Source organism: Pelophylax lessonae, assembly GCF_965119305.1.
Source record: "Pelophylax lessonae genome assembly, chromosome: 6".
Lineage (NCBI taxonomy): Eukaryota > Metazoa > Chordata > Amphibia > Anura > Ranidae > Pelophylax > Pelophylax lessonae.
This window is the reverse complement of record NC_138773.1, coordinates 78,135,489-78,160,609: the sequence shown is the minus strand read 5'-3', so window position 1 is coordinate 78,160,609 and position 25,121 is coordinate 78,135,489. Positions and strand designations below refer to the sequence as shown.

The window sequence follows — 25,121 nt, the reverse complement described above, 5'->3', positions numbered from 1 at the left end:
AGATGGCCGCAGGACGCTAACCTGGAAGGAAGACAGGGTTCACATGTCGGCTGTGTCAGCTGTGTGTGGGCGGCACTGCGGAGGCTTTGTTCTAAGGGAAGTATTTCATAATGAGCTAGTATGCAATGCATACTAGCTCGTTGCGCCTTTGTCTTGTCTTTTCAGGTTTTTATTTTTTTTTTTATTTACTTTTGTGGGGTTTACAAGCTGTTTGAGAAGAAACCAGTAAGGAATATAGGTCATGGGCATTATTGGAATTCTCCTAGGTCAGGAAGGTTGAGTGGCAAAAGGAAGTGAGAAAAAAATTTGGGGGTTAAAGGAGAAGGAAGATAAAACATTCAAAGCCCATTCACACTAGCACGACTTGTGAAGCGACTTGTGTAGCCCCAGGTCGCTTGACATAACAAAAGCAATGTTAATCAATCAGTGCCGTCTTAATTGGCACTGCTGAAGTCGCTCCGACTTCAGAAAAGGGTCCTGTACTACTTTGAGGCGACCTGTGATCCGACTTGTCCCATATACTTCAATAGGAGTCGCCTCCTTATCTTAATTGAAGCGACTTGTTATCAGACTTTCCAGGAAGAAGAAAGAGATTAGCCAGGCATTCCCCACAGACGAAGTCGCCTGTCTCTTCAAAGTAGTGCACAAGTCTCTTCCAAGTCTCTTCCTAGTCTCTTCCAAGTCTCTTCCAAGTCTCTTCCAAGTCTCTTCAAGTCACGAGGCAACTTTCTGGTCGTGGTAGTGTGAACCGGCTCTCAAGGCTCTCATACACTTTATTGATACAAATCACACCATCACATATCACATAAGGAAAATATGGTGGAATGATGGCCTAAGGCCCTGTTTACACCTGAGCGTTGTTCAGCTTCTAAAACACTCAGCTCTGAAGCTCCAAAACGCCCAACAAGCAAAATCCCATTCATTTCAATGGCGCCGGTTTACATCTGAGTGTTCTGTCGCCTGAAGCAAAATGCCTGAAGCTCAAAAAGATACACAAACTTCTTTTTGACAGATTACATGCTTTTTTGGCTCCATAGACTTCAATAGAAATGCCTGACTTGAGCAGTAAAACGCTGAAATAGCAGCTCTCCACTCCTAAATCCCTCTCCCTCTTTTTCCCCTAGTGCTTTTTATTGGCAAAACAAAAATGCCTTAAGCTGTAAAACAGTAGTAATACACTTCTAAAACACTTAAAAAAAGGTTGTAAAAAGCTGCATAATAGCTTAAAAAAACACCCAAAAATCGCCAGTAAATCGATGCTCTCAGGTGTAAATGGAGCCAAAGGGATTTGGAAACAAGAGGGACTGTCACTATGTAAAATATTGAATATTGTTGTCGCTTTTATTTATCATGTCTCAGTGAGAAATACTTTAATGAATACCTGTCTGCAGTGTTTGTAATGCTTTGGCCGTTTGTGTTCTTTTCTCAATAGGTCTTCCCTGACGTGCCCCCATTGTCAGAAACAGAGTAACACCTTTGACCCTTTCCTCTGCATTTCATTGCCAATCCCCTTGCCTCATACACGGTAAGAGCAGTGTGCCTAGCTTATTGCTGTCATTTATTCTGTTTTGTGTTTTACATGCCCCTGTTTTTATCTTTGTGGTATCCATACTAGGGTTTCTAATCCTCCCAAGAACCTAACCTAAAGAACTGCTGCCTTTGAAAATAATAACAATGTGCCGTTTTCCAATTTATTTTTTTTAATCAAGAAAGATATCTATTGTATAAAAAAATAGGTTGTACAAATTACATCAGGTACAACATAAATAATGCAACAACAGTCGAGTATAGTTTTTGGAATAGAGTTTGCTAAAATACATCTAACAACCAAGATATATAATGTATAAAAATCCTGAGTAAAGTACAATACCAATAGCGTTGTAAAATGCAAAGTAGTATAGTAGCGGTGTAAACCAACCATAACGCAAAATACACAATCTCAAATATTGGAAAGGGAAAAAAAGATGGGAAACAATGAAAGAAAAAAAGGAAAAGCTGCCTAGTGAAAAAGCCCCTCCACTGTTGACTAGATATCACTATTTTTATTACGCTCAGCCCTCTAAAAGTCTATTTAGAATCAACTGATGTGGCGCTAATCCCGGAACATCTAACCACGGTTGCCATAAAGAGAAGAATTTTTTAGGTACTTTACGGTGCTGATAGGTTTAATTTTTCACGTATAAGATAGGAGTTTACCTGTTCTACCCATTGTTTCCTGGTTGGCACATGGGGAGGGATGTCCAATAACGAGCAATAAATAGTAATCGCAACACTGCCATATGCATCTTTGGCGCTAAGGTTTCCACCTCCGAGGGCTCCCAAGAGACAAACCACGGGGTCCCTGGAAAGCCGAAAATCGTACACCTGTGAAATAGTGCCTATTATCTCTGACCAGTATCGAAATAGTTTTGAACACCTCCATAACATATGCAAAAGGTCTCCATGCTCCTTTTCACATTTTGGGCAAAGAGGAGTATCTCTACTTCCTCACTTGTGCAGCTGGATTGGTGTTCTGTAAGCTCTATGCAGTAAAAAAAAGTGAGAAATCTTCTGCGAGACTGATACTGACACCAGAGGTGCAGATGACAAGCCTCGCTCCCAAGGGACTCCATCAATGTTGTCCACATCTCTCTCCCATCCCCTCTTGCCTGTTAGTGTGAAATGTTTCTGTATGGAGTTGAATATAATTGAGTATGCCCTTGAAAGATCATACCCTGCTTGCCTTTTGTCAATAGTGTATCTCCAACAAGGGGGTGATGAGGAGTTTGAGTGCAGAGAAACAGGATTGAGAGCTCAAAGCATGCCTCAATTGTAGCTATCTATAGAACTGATAGATACATCATGATATAGTTCTAGGAAGAGTGAATTTGGTCTGTAGATCTATGAAAGATTTAGGTATATCATTTTATATAGCTGAGACACATACCTGATCCCCGACATTTCCCAGAACTTTTTTTTTTTTTTATTAATACCTAAAGATAAGCTTATAATAAAGCTTACCAGTAGGTAAAATTAATCCCTCCTAAATGTGCACCCTTAGGAGATATTCTTGTGACATCACTGGCGTAGCACTCTGAAGGTATGGCATACCCATGCCATTCCCTCAGAGCTGTGTGCCATGACTGTGACTCCAGCACATATACACGGGAGTGATGTCTTTGCGGTTTGGCCAGTCAAGCAGCCGAAAACCCGGAAGGAAGACTAGGTGAAGATGGAAGCTTTGTTTCAAGACAAGTCTTTTATAATGAGCTAGTATGCACTGCTCACTAGCACATTATATTGCCTTGCAAGAGGAAACTTTTTTTTTTTTTCTCTGCTTGCTACTGCTTTAAGTACACTTGTGTAAAAGAGCCCAAAATTAGAATTCTCAATAGATTTTGGTTTAGGGCATAGCATTTCAGGTGATGGCTTACCTTGCTTGATGACTCTGCCTAGGCCTGAAATGTATAGTCTGGGAAAATTGACAATCCTATACAGAGCTGATAATGTTGCCTCTGCTCCACAGAAATCTCAGGCAGTGTCGTCATCTAAATTCTTCTCTGTTGAACCTACAGAACACCTCTCTCCCTCTCCTCTCCAGAACATGGGAGAACTTGCAGTGGGTACGAAAAGTATTCAGACCCCCTTAAATTTTTCACTCTTTGTTATATTGCAGCCATTTGCTAAAATCATTTAGGTTCATTCTTCTTCCTCATGAATGTACACATAGCACCCCATACTGACAGAAAAACACAGAATTGTTGACATTGTTACAGATTTATTAAAAAAGAAAAAGTGAAATATCACATGGTCCTAAGCAATGTTCCCTCTAATTTTTTACTGTGCTGAGCAAATAAAAAAATTTCTGAGCGCAAACCTTTAGATTGAGCAATGGGGGGGGGGGGGGGGACGTCAATGCAGAGTGACCAGCTTGCCCCAATCAACTGCAGAGTGCCACAGCAATGCCCCCAATAAACTGCAGAGTGCCACAGCAATGCCCCCAATAAATTGCAGAGTGTCACAGCAATGCCCCCAATAAATTGCAGAGTGTCACAGCAATGCCCCCAATAAATTGCAGAGTGTCACAGCAATGCCCCCAATAAATTGCAGAGTGTCACAGCAATGCCCCCAATAAACTGCAGAGTGCCACAGCAATGCCCCCAATACATTGCAGAGTGCCACAGCAATGCCCCCAATACATTGCAGAGTGCCACAGCAATGCCCCCAATAAACTGCAGAGTGCCACAGCAATGCCCCCAATAAATTGCAGAGTGTCACAGCAATGCCCCCAATAAACTGCAGAGTGCCACAGCAATGCCCCCAATAAACTGCAGAGTGCCACAGCAATGCCCCCAATAAATTGCAGAGTGTCACAGCAATGCCCCCAATAAAATGCAGAGTGCCACAGCAATGCCCCCAATAAACTGCAGAGTGCCACAGCAATGCCCCCAATAAATTGCAGAGTGCCACAGCAATGCCCCCAATAAAATGCAGAGTGCCACAGCAATGCCCCCAATAAATTGCAGAGTGCCACAGCAATGCCCCCAATAAATTGCAGAGTGCCACAGCATTGCCCCCAATAAATTGCAGAGTGCCACAGCAATGCCCCCAATAAAATGCAGAGTGCCACAGCATTGCCCCCAATAAAATGCAGAGTGCCACAGCATTGCCCCCAATAAACTGCAGAGTGCCACAGCAATGCCCCCAATAAATTGCAGAGTGCCACAGCAATGCCCCCAATAAACTGCAGAGTGCCACAGCATTGCCCCCAATAAACTGCAGAGTGCCACAGCAATGCCCCCAATAAATTGCAGAGTGCCACAGCATTGCCCCCAATACATTGCAGAGTGCCACAGCAATGCCCCCAATAAACTGCAGAGTGCCACAGCAATGCCCCCAATAAATTGCAGAGTGCCACAGCAATGCCCCCAATAAACTGCAGAGTGCCACAGCAATGCCCCCAATAAACTGCAGAGTGCCACAGCAATGCCCCCAATACATTGCAGAGTGCCACAGCAATGCCCCCAATAAAATGCAGAGTGCCACAGCATTGCCCCCAATACATTGCAGAGTGCCACAGCAATGCCCCCAATAAATTGCAGAGTGCCACAGCAATGCCCCCCCGCGACCCCGTGCACTTACCTCACGGACGGTCACGGCACTCTGTCTTCAGTCCCCGGCTTCCAGCTTCCCGCGTCTCCATCCTCCCGAGTCCCGGCGCCTCCTCCTCGGCCAATGGCATGAAGTTGGCCTTTCGGCCAATCAGGAAGCGGGAGGACCCGCTCCCTGATTGGCCAGGAGGAGGACCCGTATGACAATAGCGAATTTTCATTCGCTATTGTCACACGATGGGCGTGCTCTCGGGGTGCACGCTCTGCTCCCTGGCCGCTCCGTCTGCGGCTGCGCCGTCTAACTAGGTGCTTGCGCGGGACGTAATTTCCACTGCGCGTCCGCGCACGCGCGCACCTTAAAGGGAACACTGGTCCTAAGTATTCAGACCCTTTGCTGTGACACTCATATATTTAACTCAGGTGCTTTCCATTTCTTCTGATCATCCTTGAGATGGTTCTACACCTTCATTTGAGTCCAGCTGTGTTTGATTATACTGATTGGACTTGATTAGGAAAGCCACACACCTGTCTATATAAGACCTTCCAGATCACAATGCATGTCAGAGCAAATGAGAATCATGAGGTCAAAGGAACTGCCTGAAGAGCTTAGAGACAGAATTGTGACAAGGCACAGATCTGGCCAAGGTTACACAAAGATTTCTGCTGCACTTAAGGTTCCTAAGAGCACAGTGGCCTCCATAATCCTCATATGGAAGACGTTTGGGACAACCAGAACCCTTCCTAGAGCTGGCCGTCCGGCCAAACTGAGCTATCGGGGGAGAAGAGCCTTGGTGAGAGAGGTAAAGAAGAACCCAAAGATCACTGTGGCTGAGCTCCAGAGATGCAGTCAGGAGATGGGAGAAAGTTGTAGAAAGTCAACCATCACTGCAGCCCTCCACCAGTCGGGGCTTTATGGCAGAGTGGCCCGACGGAAGCCTCTCCTCAGTGTAAGACACATGAAAGCCCGCATGGAGTTTGCTAAAAAACACCTGAAGGACTCCAAGATGGTGAGAAATAAGATTCTCTGGTCTGATGAGACCAAAATAGAACTTGTTGGCCTTAATTCTAAGCGGTATGTGTGGAGAAAACCAGGCACTGCTCATCACCTGTCCAATAAAAATAGCTGTCCACCAACGTTTACCATCCAACCTGACAGAACTGGAGAGGATCTGCAAGGAGGAATGGCAGAGGATCCCCAAATCCAGGTGTGAAAGACTTGTTGCATCTTTCCCAAAAAGACTCCTGGCTGTATTAGATCAAAAGGGGGCTTCTACTAAATACTGAGCAAAGGGTCTGAATACTTAGGACCATGTGATATTTCAGTTTTTCTTTTTTAATAAATCTGCAACAATGTCAACAATTCTGTGTTTTTCTGTCAGTATGGGGTGCTATTTGTACATTCATGAGGAAGAAGAATGACCCTAAATGATTTTAGCAAATGGCTGCAATATAACAAAGAGTGAAAAATGTAAGGGGGTCTGAATACTTTTCGTACCCACTGTATATGGACAGACATTGTTGTCAAATGTTGCTGCTTCCATTGTGCTACTCAAACACATGTATTTGAATAGAAAAAGTAGAGATGGACAATAGTAGGATGTGTTTGACCTGATTTTCCTGCAGTTCAAATGCACCTCTATAGGCATGCTGTCTCTGTAGAAACCTTGCAAAGAAGGTCAGAGCAACTTCTGAGCTTTCATGTACAATACGCCATTAAAATTCAATGCAAATTTGCCAAGTAAACGCAGGAAAATGCCTTGTACATAACTCATAAAGTGGCACTGTCACCACAATAACCCTTGTGTATAATGCCTAGGCTGTAAAGGTGCAGGCTCTATATTTACCCAAGCTGATAACAGACTACCTCTTGCGCCCAAGTGTGGTTCCCAAGACTCAGGTGACTCTTACTGTTTCTGTTTCACTTCCAATTCTTAGGTGACCAAAGTGACCACTACGTCCAAATGTACCAAACACTGAAAAAAAAAAGAGGGCGCACCAGCCTAGTGCAGTACCTTTTTAATCCACCATTTGTTTGCGAAATAAAACCAATAATTATACTCGCAAAAAAATGTGTATACGTGCCCATCAGTAAGTCCAGAAATAGAAACTCCAGGACTGCTGCTCAAGCTTCCTATCAGGGGAAGAAGCCATGCAGGTCTGCAGAGGCTAATGCTTTTTAAGGGGAGGGGTCCTTTCAACCTGAGAGGTGAATCTATACTTGCCCAAATCTTAAAATGCTTCTGCTTTACAGGTGCAGCAGGTATTTTGTCATTAAAAGCTCACCATCTCTTGGAGGTAGAGGAAAAGACTGTATTGCTTTTGATTTTCTTCACTCCAGTGCTCACCTTCTCTCCCTGATACTGTGTGAAGTCCCACAGAATCATCCCTTACAATGCAGGACTATTGTGTGCGGAAGTAAGCATGCAGGAAGCTCCCTAGCAAAGATGCTTCATGGGAGCAGTCACACAGCATGGAGGAGGGAGCCTATCAGAGTGAGGAATAAAGTATGTAATGCATCTTTTTACTATACCCCTAGACTTAATGAGCATTTAACCCATGTAGTTTGGGATCCCACTTCTAGGGTTTTTATGAATACCTGTTACTCCACAATGTGCTGTGGTTTCTTTTCTTGGCTTCTGTATCATGTGACCATTCTAAATTGGCTCTCCCAGTGGTCACATGATTGAGAGCGTGTTCTGAAGTCAAAGGAAAGCCGCTCAAAAGTGTAGTGATGAGCCCGATGCAGGTCAGATCCGTCATCCGCAATAGTAAAACATCCTAGAAGTAGGACCGCACTCAAGGCAAAATTTGAAATCAATGATATCCTTTATTCCTTAGATAAATTCGTACAGACAGTGCATGACAGACATGTCAGGTTGACGCGTTTCACGATATGAATGATTGCTTACTCATAACCACATGTGGTTATGAGTAAGCGATCATTCGTATCGTGAAACGCGTCAACCTGACATGTCTGTCATGCACTGTACGTACTGTCTGTACGTACGAATTTATCATTGATTTCAAATTTTGCCTTGAGTGCGGTCCTACTTCTTGGATGCTTTACTATTGAAAGCCTGTACTACTGGCTTCCAATCAGAAGTCATGACTGAGAGCTGTTGATGACAGCTTGGTCAGTGTGCTGGGAGTGAGCGCACACCCCACACTCAACCTCAGCTGACTGTGGACAAACCTGTATATATGCAGTGGCTGAAAGTGAAAGCCCACTTTCCATGCTGCCACAAACCGGTAAATGCGTAATGAGGTCAGCAAGAGATTTAAGGATAAGATACTTAATATGCTTTTGATTTAATCATTTTTTTGCTTTAATGGCTTGATAAATGTTAAGTAAAATATCATCATACAACAGCAGTGTCTAATACATGTTGCATTTATTTTCCATGTTATATTTAAATGTGACTTTTCAAATATGATCAGTGGTTTTCTCTCATAGAAATGTGTATGTTTTCTGGTAGGCCCCTTTATGTGACCGTGGTCTATCAGGGGAAATGCTCGCATTGTATGCGCATTGGCGTTGCTGTACCTTTGTCTGGAAATGTGGTGCGCCTACGAGATGCCATATCAATGGAGACCAAGATACCAACAGACCAGGTAACCAAAAATTCTGAAATTGTGTTTTTATTTTTTTTTTTTATTTTTTTTTTTTATTTTTTATCATGCATCCCTGGTCCTTTTGGTGATACCATGATGAGTGAAGTTTTCCCCCTTTGAGGGGAAGGGGTGGAGCCTGAGGAGTGGATTGATGAGTGCCCTGCCCCGGTGGTAGCCTTATCAGCGCTGGTACCCAGGGAACGGAACACATGGAGGAAGGTTCCCATGCTCCCTCTCCCCTTAATGCACTGTTTATATTAGAACTTTGGTTTATCTTACTGTGCTTCCGAGCTCCATAAAGAGGTGATGAAGCGGAAAGGAGGTCTGGGAGTCTTTTTACTGCCAATGCCCCCAACTGTTTGTGATCACAAAGAAGTGCGCTGTTCAGGTCAGTCAACTTAGCTTGCGGCCACCATCTTAAAAAATCGGGAGACTGGACTGCTGCAGGCTCTCTACACCTACATCTGCTTGCAGGGTGGATGATCGCTCATTAAGGGCTAATAACTCTGATTGAAGAAAGGGGATCACTGACACAAGAAAGGCAGGACCTAGTGGGGCATTTTGTCTGTATTGTTCTGGGGGTACCAGCATAGGTGTGTTATTTTAGCACCCTCTTCTCTCAGCTGACTGGGAATATAGCATGAGTCTCAGTTTTTCTCACATCATCAGGCCATGTTTCCACAACGGCAGATGGGTTGGGGAGAGGAATGAGGAATGAGGGGGGGGGGATTAGATAGAAAGGAACCTGAACACAGCTCCCCTTGCATTATATCCCCTGTGGGTCAGGTAGTTCTTGTGGCTCTGATTCCATACACCTTTCCTGGCTGTCTTCTACCTCCTGGGGGAGCTTCCTCCAGTTCCTTAGTGTCCCTTTGCTTTGCATTCCTTAGTGTGTGCCTCATAAAAGGGGGCACACGTATTGTTCCACCAGTTAAGACTTTGTTGACACTTTGGACCTGTAACTTGTCAATCAGCACATCGCCCCACCTAGTCCTGCCTACTGCTTTCTGGATTGACAGCACTTGCCTCGGTTTGTGAGACACAAGTAAAGATGGATTTGGCTCAGCCAGGGAAGGTAAAAGAAGTTTTCTTTTTTTTTTTTTAGCTTGAGGCTTCTGCATCACACAATAATTGGGTTTAGCACTGTCATACGGCAGCCTTTAGTCGTACTTCAAGGGATGTGATCGCTCCAATGATGACTACAAGCCACTAGATGGGGCATGATGCTTGAGTGAACGTAGATGGTTTTAAGTGATATTTTAATACCTGCAAAAAAACATTGTTTGTGGTAATGTTTGAAATCCTTGCTTCTATATGTAAAATCTAATTGTATATGGAGGCAGTTTTTTTCTGAAGATTACATACTTAGGCTCTACTTCCTGCTTAGCAGTGCTGCAAAGTGGTTATGCTTTGTGCCTTGTCCTCAGTTAGTCAGAGTTAGCTGATTTAAGTGTAAGTTCATCGTTTTAGGAAAAATGAAAAGGTGAGCGAACAACCCCCCACTGTACTTGCCTCCATGGGTGATGAGCTGTCAGTGCCAATGCAGCCAGAGCATCAGTCTGGGGATTTGAAATCCCTGCTCATCTTCCCCCTTCTTTCTTTAGGTCTTACGGGATGGATCAGCGTGATTTCGATTGGTCAAAGCGGTCACATGCAGACATTGACCAATCAATTTTTTCTGAAACTGTGAATGAACCCTTTAAAAACAATGCTTTCTGTATGTGACTAATCCCTATTCTGCACAGTAATGATTCATTTTAGGCATTCAGGTACATACAGTATCTCCTCCTAGTGGTTAGGAGTGTTTTTTTATCGAATTATAACTGAAGGCAAAAATGTATTTCAAGGAAAGAAAATCAGCGCTAAAGATAATTAATTGGCTGCTGCCTTCCTCCTAAATATAACCCCAAATGGGGTATATGTAATGTTAAAGGGGGGATGGGAGGGAAGGTAAATGACGCTTCCTAGATCAATATGTCCACAGAATTGTGTAAACAATAAATTACATTTTAAAGTGTCAGATGCATAATGGTGCTAACCTCTGCAGGGGTATCTAGTTCGGTGAGTTGCGTTATTATTGAGAGGGGAGCACTACTGTTTCCTCACCTGCACGGCCACCTTTGGATCACCTCAAGATCTACCATTTTGAGACTCCATATATTTATTCATCTGATGGACTATTGTCAAATAGACACTTGGCCACCTCTGCACCTTACCAATTAATTTTGTGCATTTATTTAACCACCTCACCATTTACCACATAATCATTTGTTTGTCCATTTATTGTTGATTGGAATTATAATTGGCAAATATACACTTGGCCACCTTTTGCACTAGTCACTTTATCAGTTCATTTTGTTTATTTAGGGAAAATGAAAGAAGTGATTGGCGCTGCCCAGTGGGGTATTTGGGAAATCAATCTATGGTTGCTGCGCTCCTGAATTGAGTTTTATATAAAAGTCTGTGCAATATATATTAAGACCTGTGTATAGCCTTATAAAATCATAAAACAAGTAACTAAACTGTGTAAAATCAGAGGGTCTGGAACACAGAGAACCCATCACTGATTTTAAAACGATAACAAACTATCGGAGGCTCCTTCCCTTTTCTTCTCCATACCCGGGTACTGCACTGGAGTTTATTATACCTACTGAGCTGACATCTGATTACCAATAACGGAGAGAGATCGAGGTCTAGGGATATCCTGATTGCCAGTGTATGGGAGCGATCCCTTATTATCGACCCGCTGTTTACCCCTGTAGGGGTAGGGGAATCTGGTAAGCGCAGGACCCCAGGCTCAGGGGAACACTTTTTCCTTCCGCCCACTCACCACACTCTGGGCATAGGGAAAAGAGCACCTAAACCACCATATACGGACTATATATATATATATATATATATATATATAGGACTTTTTTGGATCTATCAAATCACCGAGATTGCACATGTCTTTGGATCTATTTGTTTGATAAGCTATACGGACACCTTTACCTTTTGTGCTGCCGTTTTTGCACAGCTATATATAAGAAAATTTTTTTTTCACTTTTGCACTTATTCGCTTGCAGCTACATATATATATATATATATATATATATATATATATATATATATAATTTTTTGCACTTATATTTATTAGATTTTTACGGCTATATTTATTGATTGTGATTCCATGGTTGCTAATTTATGATTAGTTATTTAATTATTTAAGTATTTATCACTCCACTCCTGATATTATATTCACCAATTGCACATATTGTATGTATATGTTTACCTAATTTTAATGGTTTTTTACTTCATGCTTGGATTATGCGTATAGACCACCTCTGATTTTACACAGTTTAGTTACTTGTTTTATGATTTTTTAAGGCTATACACAGGTCTTAATATATATTGCACAGACTTTTATATAAAACTCAATTCAGGAGCGCAGCAACCATAGATTGATTTCCCAAATACCCCACTGGGCAGCGCCAATCACTTCTTTCATTTTCCCTATCTATCTAAATGCTCCCCTTTTTAGGGCTGCATTTTTTGAAGTGGGCAGCAGCCAGGTGCGGTGTCATTTTTTCCATATATACTCCTTATCCTAAGCGCGGAAACACATAAACCCTTTCATTTTGTTTATTTAACCACCTCACTACTTACCACTTAATATTTTGGTTGTCCATCTACTGTTGATTGGAACTATTATTATTCATTTAAAAAAATTATTTACACACTGAGTTTACTTATTTGTGCACATTGTGTCACCTTTCTTGATATTATTTATTTTAGATGCTATATACTGCACTATAGCACTTATTGCACAATCGGCACTTTATACCTTTTTCTTATTCTTACATATTTATGTTTATATTGATGTATTGCTGCTGTTTATTGAACCTTAGCACCTTTATGCATCTGACACTTTAAAATTTTGTTTATTGTTTACACAATTCTGTGAACATATTGATCTAGGCAGTGCCATTTACCGTCTCTCCCATCCCCCCTTTTAAAAATGTATTTCTCTTTCGTTCATTGAGGGACCCAGCTCCTGATCTTCTTACCATTGGGTTACACTGCCCCTACAAGAGTAGGACACTAGGTAGAAAACGTCTGGCTACGCCTATGGGCAGTCCCAAGGGGTATACTCCCTCTCTGCTATAGGTACTCCAGTTTTTTTTTTTTTTCTGCCTAGTCAGGAGTAAGGACCTAGTTCCTTGCTGCAGGGTTCGTACGGTCATGAAAATCCTGGAAAAGTCATGGGATTTTGACATGACACTTTCCAGGCCTGGAAAAGTTATGGAAAATGAGTAAACCCCACTAAGTTTTGGATAAGTCATGGAATTTTGTGCAACTATTTAATTTAGAAAATGCCCCCTGTATTCTGTGGGAGGGGGGGACAGTAAGTGGACTATTTGCTCTGTTTCGGGTTTAGGCGGATTAATCAGCCGCAGCGCACTGCACAGCTGAAGCCTGGTCATTTGCCTCTTCAATATGAATAGACCGTGACAGGCTGGGAACTCTGCTACGGATTGATCTGCAGAAACCTGAAACTGAGAAGTGCACTTACTGTCCCGCTCCCAGGGGCGTACCAGCGGGGGGGGGGGGGATGTCAGAGGGGCCACTGGGATCACCGCACTGGGGGGTGTCAGCCGGACCACCCGGATCGCCGCACTGGGGGGTGTCAGGCCGGTGTCCGCCGGGCCGCCCACATCGCCGCACTGGGGGGTGGGTCAGGCCGGTGTCCGCCGGGCATCGCCGCACTGATGGGTGTCAGGGTATCATGTCCGCAGTCTCTGACCATCTTCTGTATCATGTCCGCACTCTCTGACCATCTCTTGTATCATGTCCGCACTCTCTGACCATCTCTTGTATCATGTCCGCACTCTCTGACCATCTCTTGTATCATGTCCGCACTCTCTGACCATCTCTTGTATCATGTCCGCACTCTCTGACCATCTCTTGTATCATGTCCGCACTCTCTGACCATCTCTTGTATCATGTCCGCACTCTCTGACCATCTCTTGTATCATGTCCGCACTCTCTGACCATCTCTTGTATCATGTCCGCACTCTCTGGCCATCTCTTGTATCATGTCTGCACTCTCTGACCATCTTCTTGTATCATGTCTGCAGTCTCTGACCATCTCTTGTGTCATGTCCGCACTCTCTGACCATCTCCTGTATCATGTCTGCAGTCTCTGACCATCTCTTGTATCATGTCCGCAGTCTCTGACCATCTCCTGTATCATGTCCGCAGTCTCTGACCATCTCTTGTATCATGTCCGCACTCCCTGACCATCTCCTATATCATGTCCACACTACCTGACCATCTCTTGTATCGTGTCCGCAGTCTCTGACCATCTCTTGTATCATGTCCGCAGTCTCTGACCATCTCTTGTATCATGTCCGCAGTCTCTGACCATCTCTTGTATCATGTCCGCAGTCTCTGACCATCTCTTGTATCATGTCCGCAGTCTCTAACCATCTCTTGTATCATGTCCGCAGTCTCTGACCATCTTCTGTATCATGTCTGCAGTCTCTGACCATCTCTTGTATCATGTCCTCAGTCTCTGACCATCTCTTCTACCATGTCCGCAGCCTTTGACCACCACCTGTATCATGTCCACAGCCCCATCTGCACCTCCACCATGACTGTGGCTTGGGCCTAAAGAGTAAGCACCGCATTTTGTGCATCTGACTGTGCCATCCATACCAGTCCGGGTGCACCTCCATCATGACTGCCTAAACTGAAGCTTTTTCCCCAAGCAGGAGCGGCCATTAATCTTCTTTCTCCAGTTGCAGTATATTGGTCAAATTAAAAGTTAACTTTATGGGGGGTAACACAGTTTCAGCTAAAATTAGTGTGTTCACAGGATAGCAATGCCAGGGAAATGCAGCTTTAAAATGTATGGCTTCATGATGAAAAGTATGAGCGGTGGCTGGAGAAAGATCAGGACCCGGGACGTGCTAAATGTACAGTGTGTGTCGTAAAACTTTTGACATTTCGAACATGGGAGAGGCAGCGTGTCTAGCCACGCTAAAGGTGCAAAGAACCAGTCTGCAGCTGCGTGCTCGACAGCTTCCAATCCGATCGCTGGCTTTTTCACCCGTGCGCCTGAAGTGACACCGGCTCCCAGCTGTGGCAGCGGTGCTTCCATCTCATCCACTGTAAAACAAGGGACCATTTTGAGTCACGCTGTATCCAGAAACGAAACCCTAACTGCAGAGGTACTGTACACTACAAAGATTGTCATTTATTTTAGTAAAAATATGCTGGGTGTGACATGGATTTTCTTCTTCTTATTTAACATAAATACATAGACATTTCATGAAACTTTAGGTCATGAATATTTACGTGAAGTCATGGAGAAGTCATGGAATTTTATTGGTGAAAATGTGTATGAACCCTGTTGCTGGGATCTCTGGTCCTGGCATTTTTTTTTTTCTTTTTAGATCCTTTTTTTTTTCTCCTGCTTTTTTCCCTCTGCGAGATCTACAATAACCTGCCAGACTGGGTGACGGGCTGGATAAGCTAGATCCAGTGGTCACCCCAGTCTGGTCAGCGGGCGTGTGCAGACCTCATTTCGATGGAGTGGAGGTCCTGTCTGGAGCGGTGCCCATCTGGTTCCTGGTATGGTAAGTAACTGTTCTCCCTCTCCCCCTGGAGGGTTTTGGGGTGGACGTGGGCCCTTCCATAGATGGTCGGACCCCCAGGTTCCCCTCCTTCCTGTTAGGTACCTACCCCCATCGGTCTGGAGGTCCCTGTGGGCCATCTCGCCCCCCCTTTTCTTCACTTATGCTGGGGCTGCGGGATGGTCTGGTCCACCACCTGGGTTAAGGGCAGGGTGCTGTGCTGGCGATGAGGCGGTTGCGCCGTCGATGACCGGATATTGGCTGTGGGGGAGGGCAGTGGGGGGCTGTACCTGGTGGGGGCTCCTGTCAGGGCCCCCCTTCCTACCTGTGCTGTTTTCTGAGTCCTGGGGATCCCTCCTGGGTCCCTGGGAGCCTCGCCGGGCGCCATTTTGTTGTAGCTTGTGTGCTTTATGCACGGCAGCCATGTTATAGTCCAGGGGGCATTTTATGGTGGTTTTCCATTGAAAATGGTGGAGCCCATGACAGTGGAGCCCTCTGGGTGGCGACTTTAGGCGGTGGGAGCCTCTCCTCATCCCCTGGTGCTGACTCTTGGATCATTGAATTTGCTGATCGCCGCACACGGAGTGCAGGTTCTCCTGGTGACTGCAGGTGCCTGTTTCTGCCGGGGGGGGGGGGGAAGAGTCTGGTGGGGTCTCCTCCCTCTCTGCTGAGGATCGATTGGTGCTCTGTTCCTGGCGACCGGGTGGTGCTGCCGGAGCAGTATGGGTGTCCCTAGCAGTGTTTTTCACCTTTTTTTTGTGGGGTCCCCCTATTTACTCATGCAGTTTTGGGAGCACATTTCCCCACCTGATCCCCTCAGAGGCTGCGGGGCCCTTCAGGTCCCAACCCTCCAATGACGCACTGATGGCGGTCCTGGAGTTCTTTATGTCCTGGGTGGAGGTGGTTTTAGGGCGACGGGCTAGCAAAAAGCGCCCCCCCCCCCGCCTTCCCATGGCTCCATCTGTCTCCTTGGATATTGAATCTGATTCAGCCGACACGGACGCGAGTCACTCTTCTGGGTCTGCGACCACGTGCCCTGAGTTCTCAAATAGTGAGGATGATACCTCCACTCCTGATTTGCTATGGGTACCCCTATGAAGAGTCCCTTCTTAAAAAGTGGTCTGTTCCACCGGTGGTGGACCCTCCGGTTTCCAGATTGAACAAGGCAACCATGATTCTGGTTGAAGAGTCTGCGGCCTTTAAGGACCCGGCTCACAGGAAGGCGGAGGCTGTGGCCCGCAGTATGTACAGTGTGGCTGGTTCAGCACTGAGGCCGGTATTTACCATTGCCCTGTTATCGCAAACTCTGACCGAGTGGACTAAGCTTTTACGCCGTGGCCTGGAGGGGGGAGCAGCTCCCCCCTGCCTTTGTTGAGCTGGTGGACCAGTTTGTCCGGGGGTTGCAGTTTATCTGTGATGCCTCTTTGGATGCGACTCCCCTAGTTGCTATGCTCTCTGTTTTGGCAGTGGTCCTTCGGCATATTATTTGGCTCAAATGCTGGTCTGCGGACCAGACTTCTAAAAAGGCCTTGACTGATCTTTCTTTTCAAGGAGATCACCTGTTTGGAGCTACCCTGGTTGACATCTTTAAGGATCTCACAGGGGGGAAGAGTACCTTTCTTCTGCAGGCTAGTAAGGGCAAGGACCCTCTTCGTAGAGGTGGTCCATCTTTCTTGACTCATGTTTTTTCGTCCCTTAGGGGCAACTGACAAGGGATCAAAACCTTTCAGGGCCCCCTCTGGTGGATCCAAGTGAACCTGCTCCGGCAAGTCGAGAGCAGGCTTCTCCAGACCCGCAGGTAAGGCTCCTTTAGCATGAAGGTTCGCCCTCACCTGTATCTGGGATGGGGCGACATCTTCACTTGTTTTCGGAACCCATGGACTTTCCTGGTACAGGACAAGTGGGTCCACCATGTCATACGGTCCGGCTACAAGATCAAGTTTTTCTTACCCTCTGGAAAGGTTTTTTCCTTCCAACTTGCGTCTGTCCCCCGCACCGCTTAAAGGGTCTTTTTGGGGCAGTGCAAGACCTGTTACTTCAGCTGGTGATGTTCCGACATCGGAACGTTTGCAGGGGTTTTACTCAAACCTATTTACAGTTCCCAGGAAGGAAGGCAAGCTGCGTCCAATTCTGGCCCTGAAGACGCTGAACTGCTTTGTGCAGATGCAGAAGTTCAGGATAGAGTCCATTCGCACGGTGGTGGCCCTCCTACGTCAGGGGGATTTTCTTGCCTCTATCGACCTCAAGGAGGCTTGCCTTCACATTTTCACTGGCAGTCTCCAGTGCTTCCTCCACTTTGCATTGGGAGAGGAGCATTATCAGTTTGTGGTGTTACCCTTTGGTCTCGCCTCCGCTCCTCAGGTCTTCACGAAAGTGTTGGCCCCGGTGCTAGCATTATGTCATGTCAGGGGGGGATTGCCGTACTGGGCTACTTGGATGACCTGGCAATCACCAACGAACTCTGAGGGAGTTTGGCTGGATTCAGAATTTTCAAAAGTCTGCCCTGGTTCTGTCCACAAAGCTGGACTATCTGGGTCTGACTCTGGGCTCAGCCTTAGCCAGAGTGCTCCTTCCTCTGGACAAACTGCAGGCTGAAATTCATCTCCTGCTGTCCAGCAGATGGTCATCCCTCCAGACTTGCATGCATGTGCTAGGCCTAATGGTAACTACCTTTTTAAGGCCGTTCCGTTTGCACAGTTCCATATGAGGTCCCTTCATATGGAGGTGTTTCATCAGTTGTGTCTCCGGTGGGGCATCCCAAAGGTGGATCTGTTGGCATCTCGGCTGAGCTGAAAGGTGCAGAGGTTTGTGGCATGGTCACAGGATCCTCTGGCGGACGCCACAGATGCGCTGGTGGCCCCGTGGGGGTCAGTTTCGTCTGATTTTACGCTTTCCCTCCTCTCAAGCTTTTGCCAAGACTTCTACGCAGGATCGAGGCAGAAAGGATTCCGATCATCTTGATGGTCCCAGACTGGCCTCGCCGGGCTTGGTACGCCGATCTGGTGCGGCTGGTCGCTGATCTTCCTTGGAAGCTTCCCCTCAGGGAGGATCTGCTGTCCCAAGGGCCAATCTTCCATCCTGCTTTACAGTCGCTGGCTTTGACGGTTTGGTTGTTGAACGCCAGGCACAGAAGGATAGAGATTGGTCTGAGTCTGTGATTCCAATTCTATTAAAAGCTAGGAAATCTACTTCTAGGAAGATCTACCATCATATGTGGAAAAGGTACACCGCATAGTGAGTCTCTTGGAGTTCATCCTCACTCCTTTTTGGTGGCTTGGATCTTGACCTTCCTTCAATGGGGGATTGAGCAGAAAGTGGCCTTGAGTACTATCAAGGGCCAGGTGTCAGTCTTGGTGGTCTTCTTTCTACGACCTTTAGCCACACACCCCCTGGTGCTTACTGCTCTTCAGGTGGTTCTTGGCCCCTGTCCATCGTTCCTTCCAAAGGTTGTCTCTGATTTCCATTTGAAGCAAGACGTTTGTTTCATTCCCTGTGTCCCAGGCCACAACCTCTGAAGAAAATTGCTTTGCATGCCTTGATTGTGGTACGGGCAATTGGGGTGTTCCTGGCAGCTACGGAGTCTTTTAGGATGTCAGACTTAAGATTTGTGCTCACGGATGGGCCTCGGAAAGGGTTGTCCACTTTCTCTGCGACCATTTCCAGATGGATCAGACAGATGATTCAGGAACATTCCATCAAGGGCCAGGTCAGGTTCCCTGTGAAGGCGTACTCTACTCGGGCAGTCAGTGCCTCCTGGGCCTTCCGTCATCAGGCTTCAGTGACGCAGCTTTGGAAGGCGGCCACCTGGTCTTCAGTGCACACTTTCACAAAGTTCTATAAAGTGGATGTGTTGGCATCTGCGGATGTTTCTTTAGCAGGCTGCTGTTTAGAGGACCTGGTCCTCTTTGAGGGTGTATTGCTTTTTTCAGGTGGGCTGCAGTTGTTTTGGTTGACCGACTGTTTACCTGGTTGGCTATAGTTTTGCCCTTGGGAGTTTCTTTTTCGCTGTTCCCACCCCTCATGTTTAACACTGCTTTGGGAGGTCCCAATGACTTACCGTAAAATCAATTTCTCTGATGTTCATTGACGGACAGAGCACCCACCCCTCTGTGGAGTTGCAATTCTTCTTACACTGCTTGTAACAAAACTGAGTACCTATAGGCAGTATACCCCCTGGGACCGCCCATAGGCATAGCCAGACTTTTTTTCTGCTTAGTGTCCTTCTCCTGTAGGGGGCATTATCACCCAATGGTTGAGAAGATGAAGAGCTGTGTCCATCAATGAACATCAGAGAAAACCTAAATGTTTGGATGTCCCGAGAACTCTAATTGAGGGGAAATCTTCCAGTTGGGACACTTGTCCTGGTGGCAACCAGTGTTGATTTTGTAGACTAAAATATTTTCATCATAATCTTTGTCAGATGGATATTTTCAGTGATGAAAATAAAATGCAAACAAAGTCAATTGCCAAAAACGAACGACAAACAATTCCAATTTTTGTCAACAAAAACAGATTAAAAATGTGAGGGAGTTGCGTTTACCCACCTGAACTTCTGTTTTCCTTGGAGCTCTGCCTTTCTGTTAACCACATAACGACCGCCCACCGCAGATATACTGCGGCAGGCAGCCACTGCTGGGCAAAGTGACGTAGGGGTACTTCGCTCGCTCAGTCGCCTGTGGGGGGCGTGCGCACGCCGCCGGAGTCTCGCTCCCGCTCGTTCACAGGCATCCCCGTGCGAGTGACTGGCGGCTCCGATGTCCGCCGGTCACTTGCGATCTCCCACAGGAGAGGGAGAAAGGCAGACGGTTGATGTAAACACAGCCGTCTGTCATTCTCCCTGGTGTAAGTGCAGGGACTATACGATCCTGCTATGTAGGATCGTATGTCTCTGTGGTTACATCACAAGCCACGCCCCCCCCCCCCCACAGTTAGAATCACGCCCCTAGGGATACATTTAACCCACTGATCACCAATAAAGTTAACCCCTTCCCTGCCAGTGTTATTTTTACAGTAACAGTGCATATTTATAGCACTGATTACTGTAGTAATGTCACTGTTACTCCCAAAAGTGTCAAAAATGTCAGTCAGGGGTCCAATCTGTCCGCCGCAATCCCGAAAAAAAAAAAAACTCAGATCGCCGCCATTACTAATAAAAAAATAAATAAATAAATAAAAATGACACATCTTTCCCGTAGTTAGTAAACGCAATAACTTTTGCGCAAACCAATCAAAATACGCTTATTGTGATTTTTTTTTTCCCCAAACATATGTAGCAGAAAACAATCTGTGTGAGCCCTTTACTTCCCTGTCAGCGGAGATACCCACCTGATAGGGAAGTGAAGGGCTCACTTAGTTACAGCTATTAGCGGCCGCTCGCCCGCCCGGTGTGTTCATTCATGCACATCGTAGTAGTAGTGACATCACCGGGAGGCGGGCCGCCGGCCAGAGGCAGGTCTTTTGAAACCTGCGCTGCGCCTGCGGTGGCCATCATTAATATCGGCATCTTTAACCCATTTTCGGCCGAAAATTTAGGTTGCCGAAATTTCGGCTCACCACTAATAAAAATTATAGACCCTTCATTTCTTTTTAAGTGGGCAAACTTACAAAGTCTACAGGGTATCAAAATATTAGGCAACAAAAGGAGTGGCTCAAGAAGAAGCGCATTAAGGTCATTGAGTGGCCTAGTCAATATCCAGACCTTAATCCTATAGAAAATTTATGGAGGAAGCTAAAACTTCAAGTTGCCAAGCAACAGCCTAAAATCCTTAAGGATTTAGAGATGATTTGTAAAGAGTGGACCAAAATCCTTCCTGAGATGTGTGCAAACCTGGTAACCAACTACAAGAAATGTCTTACCTCTGTGATTTCCAAAAAGGGTTTTTTTCCACCAAGTACGAAGTCATGTTTTGCTTGGGAATCAAATACTTATTTTACAAACTGAACTGCAACTCAATTTATAGCATTTGTATCGTGTTTTTTTTTTTTTTTTCTGGCTTTTTGGTTGATATTCTGTGTCTTTCATTTAAAATACACCTATGATAAAAATTAGAGACCCTTAATTTCTTTGAAGGTGGGCAAACGTACAAAATCTGCAGGGGATCAAATACCTATTTTCACCCACCACATTTTTAGAACATTCAAATTTAGCATCTCTAGTGCCCAACAGAGTTGAGTAAAGCGGATATCAAATTATTATTATGGTCTGGATCTTATAAGTTTTTTTTCCAAAGTTGTGGAAAAAAGGACAATATTTGATACATCCAGCTGCATTTTGGCAGCATGTTGGAGTTTTGTATAGTAAAAGGATTCTTTGGAGTTTGGTATATGATCTTTAAACTGAACTTGAACAATCTTTAAACCGTTGATGGCAGCATTTATACCCTGTATGTACCAGTATTCTGGATAAGGATTAGACCGGTAGTATGCTAAGGATGGTTTGGCCCAAACAAGGTTGTTTGGAGAGAAATTTACTTTTGGATTAACTAGAAGTCTAATATTCTTTTTCCTTAAATTGCTTACTCAAAATGCCTGTTGGAGTAGCAGCTCCAGGGGGGTTACCACTGCCCTGGGTATATAGTCCTACAAGGGTGAAAGGCTGTGTACGATCCCTACGCTATTCCTCTACTTTTTCTAAAATTCCTACCCTATTGTGAACTGTTAGCAATACCGATGACACGTGTGCATGACAACAGTTATGAAGGTGGTATGTGGCTGATTTAATTTTTCCAATTAAACAGTAGTCTTTATTAAAAAGGTAATGAACACTTGAACAAGGAATGTGAGTGCTTACATAACAGAAAAACAATATACATAATACACCACATCTCTAGCATACATCAGTGTGAACCCAGCGTGAGCAGGTAAGAAGCGCAGCACAATGAGATGTCTACGACGTGAGGGCAGGAGATATGAGCACCAATCGTCTTGGGCAAGAGATAGTCCATGGCTGCAGGGAGCCTCAAGATGTAGTAACCGGTGACAGATGGTAGGAAATGCACAATACAGGCAATACATGTCATAGGCAAAATAGACAATTTAGGCAACCTAGACACATGTCTCCGGGGCCTGGACCCACCTATCCCAAATCTTATTATATTTAGTAGGGCAGCCTCGGTGTGCATAGATCAGCTTTTTGTAGAGTGGAGTTGACTGCCCTAAGCCAGTCTGTGAAGGACGGGGGGGTGGACCTCATCCACTTTTGCGCAATACATTTCCTAGCGAGGAACAGTCTCGTGTAGAAAGTGGGTGGTGAATTTATCTATGCTAACATCAGGGAAAATACCGAGCAGGCATGGCTTCGGGGTCAGCGTTAGGGGGGAGCCCATGGTGTCGTGCAGGGCTGATTTAATTTTTATTTAAAAAAAAAAAAAAAAAAAAGAATAAAACCAGCAGAACAAAATTGCTGTGAAACCCCCCCCCCCCTTATCTTATTGCCATATTACATCAGTGTCTTTCATCTTTGCCTCTGCTTTCTTTTTCTCTCACTCCAGATAGTAATAACCGAAATGTATTTTGATGGCTTCCATCGATCCTTCTCTGACACAGATGATTTGGATACCATCCATGAAAGCGACTGCATATTTGCTTTTGAAACTCCAGAAATATTCCCATCCGAAGGAATTCTAGGCCAGAGAGGTAACACTTTCACACCAATAGTTGTAGAGAACTAGAGTAGCCTAGGGGCCAGGAAGAAAACCATATGCCAGTGAGCCTGCTATATTATTTATGCCATTGATAGTATAGTACAAGGCAGGTAACAAACACTATTAATACAGGAGGGCTTTGTACAGCAACAAAACATCTGCTCCATTAACTATACTCATGTCCATTCCTGACTAACAGGGTGCCCTGTAATGGGCTCCCAAAAAACACAGGCAGCTCTGGTACTTTTTTCCTTTTGTTATGCGTCAGCCTTTTCACACAGCAGAGAGCGCAAGAGAGTGAGACCTGCATTAGTCAGCTCACAAATAAAAAGACCTGTGCACAGCCGAGACTAATAATGAGGTCCGACTAATGAGTAAGATGCAGACCTAGGCCTGGAGGCTTTATCCTACACAATGCTTTAGAAAGCCCAAACCAAAATGTATTAATACAAAATTTTTCTTCTCTCCTTAACCGCTTGCCGACCGCCGCACGAACATATACTGCGGCGGTCAGCCCCTCACAGGCAGAGTGACGTATCGGTATGTCACTAGCCTGGCAGGGTCTGGGGAGCGAGCGCGCGCCGCCGGCGGCGCACTCCCCCGCGGTCACACACCCCCCCCCCCCCCCCGCGCGTGTGACCGGCGGACATCACTCTGCGATCTTCGGGGGAGAGGGAGAAAGTCAGGCAGCTTGTGTAAACAAGCTGCCTGTCAGTTCTCCCTGTGTAGAGACACTGATCATACGGTTCTACTATGTAGAACCGTTGATCAGTGTAACTACACCTCAAGCCACAGCCAATCACAGTTAGAATCACGCCCCTAGGGACACACACAGCCCCTCCCTCTCAAATAAAGTTAACCCCTTCACTGCCAGTGTATTTTTACAGTAACAGTGCATATATATATATATATATATAGCACTGATTACTGTAGAAATGTCACTGGTAACCCCAAAAGTGTCAAAAATGTCAGTCAAGGGTCCGATCTGTCCGCCGCAATGTCGCAGTACCGCAAAAAAATCGCAGATCGCCGCCATTACGCGTTAAAAAAAAAAAAACAACAAAAATGACAAAAATCTTTCCCTTTGTTAGTAAACGCGATAACTTTTGCGCAAACCAATCAAAATACGCTTTTTGCGATTTTTTTTTTTTTTTTTTTTTTTACCAAACATAGGTAGCATAAAACAAATTGGCTGAAAATGTTAAAAAATTTTGATTTTTACTTTTTTTTTTTTTTTGGGAATTTCATATAAAAAAATGTGAAAAATATTGTTATTTTTGCAAAATTGACGCTCTTTTTTTGTTTATAGCGCGTGATCAAAAAATCGCACAGGTGATCAAATACCACCAAAAGAAAGCTCTGTTTGTGGGAAAAAAGGACGTCAAATTCGTTTAGGTACAGCGTCGCACGACCGCGCAATTGTCCGTTAAAGCCACGCAGTGCCGAATCGCAAAATACCCCCTGGTCTTTTAGCAGCCAAATCCTCCGGGGCTTAAGTGGTTAATAGACACAACCCTGCCTAACCATGTGTAAGTCAGAAACCTAGGTGACGCATATACACTGTTCAATTTCCTGCCAGCCAGTTCCTCACAAAAAAATAAAATCCTGACAGGCATTGTAACCATTTTCCGGTTTATGAAAAACCAAAGAAAAAAAACAAAAATTGATGCTGGGTAAAGTTCAAAAAGGGTCAGTACGGCATTTCATACAGATAGTAAGATTGTTACTGTCTCTCTAAATGGCCTTACAATTTTGAATGCGGTACCCGCTCAAAAAACAAAAAAAAACAACTCATTGTCTAAGATTTCCTATTGCAAATATACAGTATTTACATAGAATACTGATAACCACAAGGGAGCATTTTTAAATCTTGATGAGCAGTACAATCATTTTTATTGGTTGAACTAGATGGACTTTGTCTTTTTTTTTTTTTAACCAGACTAACTATGTAATAATCAGCACTAGAAACCGCAAGTAGGTAAAATAAGAACATTTTTATTTCAGGTAATTGTTTTAATAAGTTGTAGTGTGTAATCATTAAAAATGAGCTATAGTATGTCCTTGTTAACAAGACTGCAAAAAGATCCCACATTCCTAATAGAACATATTGTAAAGATGTAGAAAATATGGCCTGTCACCCACACTGCAAGACACCATAC

The 25,121-nt window shown here is 44.9% G+C and overlaps 1 protein-coding gene across 2 annotated transcripts in view; it reads left to right on the top strand.

The window, feature by feature from the left end:
- The window catches only part of USP31 (ubiquitin specific peptidase 31), a 191,818-nt gene that overhangs the window by 68,309 nt on the left and 98,388 nt on the right, over positions 1-25,121 (top strand). For both annotated transcript variants that reach the window (XM_082260266.1, XM_082260265.1), the window contains exons 4-6: positions 1,433-1,525; positions 8,567-8,702; positions 22,810-22,954. In XM_082260266.1, coding sequence (XP_082116392.1) covers positions 1,433-1,525; positions 8,567-8,702; positions 22,810-22,954 — 374 coding nt within the window. The remainder of the gene's footprint in view (positions 1-1,432; positions 1,526-8,566; positions 8,703-22,809; positions 22,955-25,121) is intronic.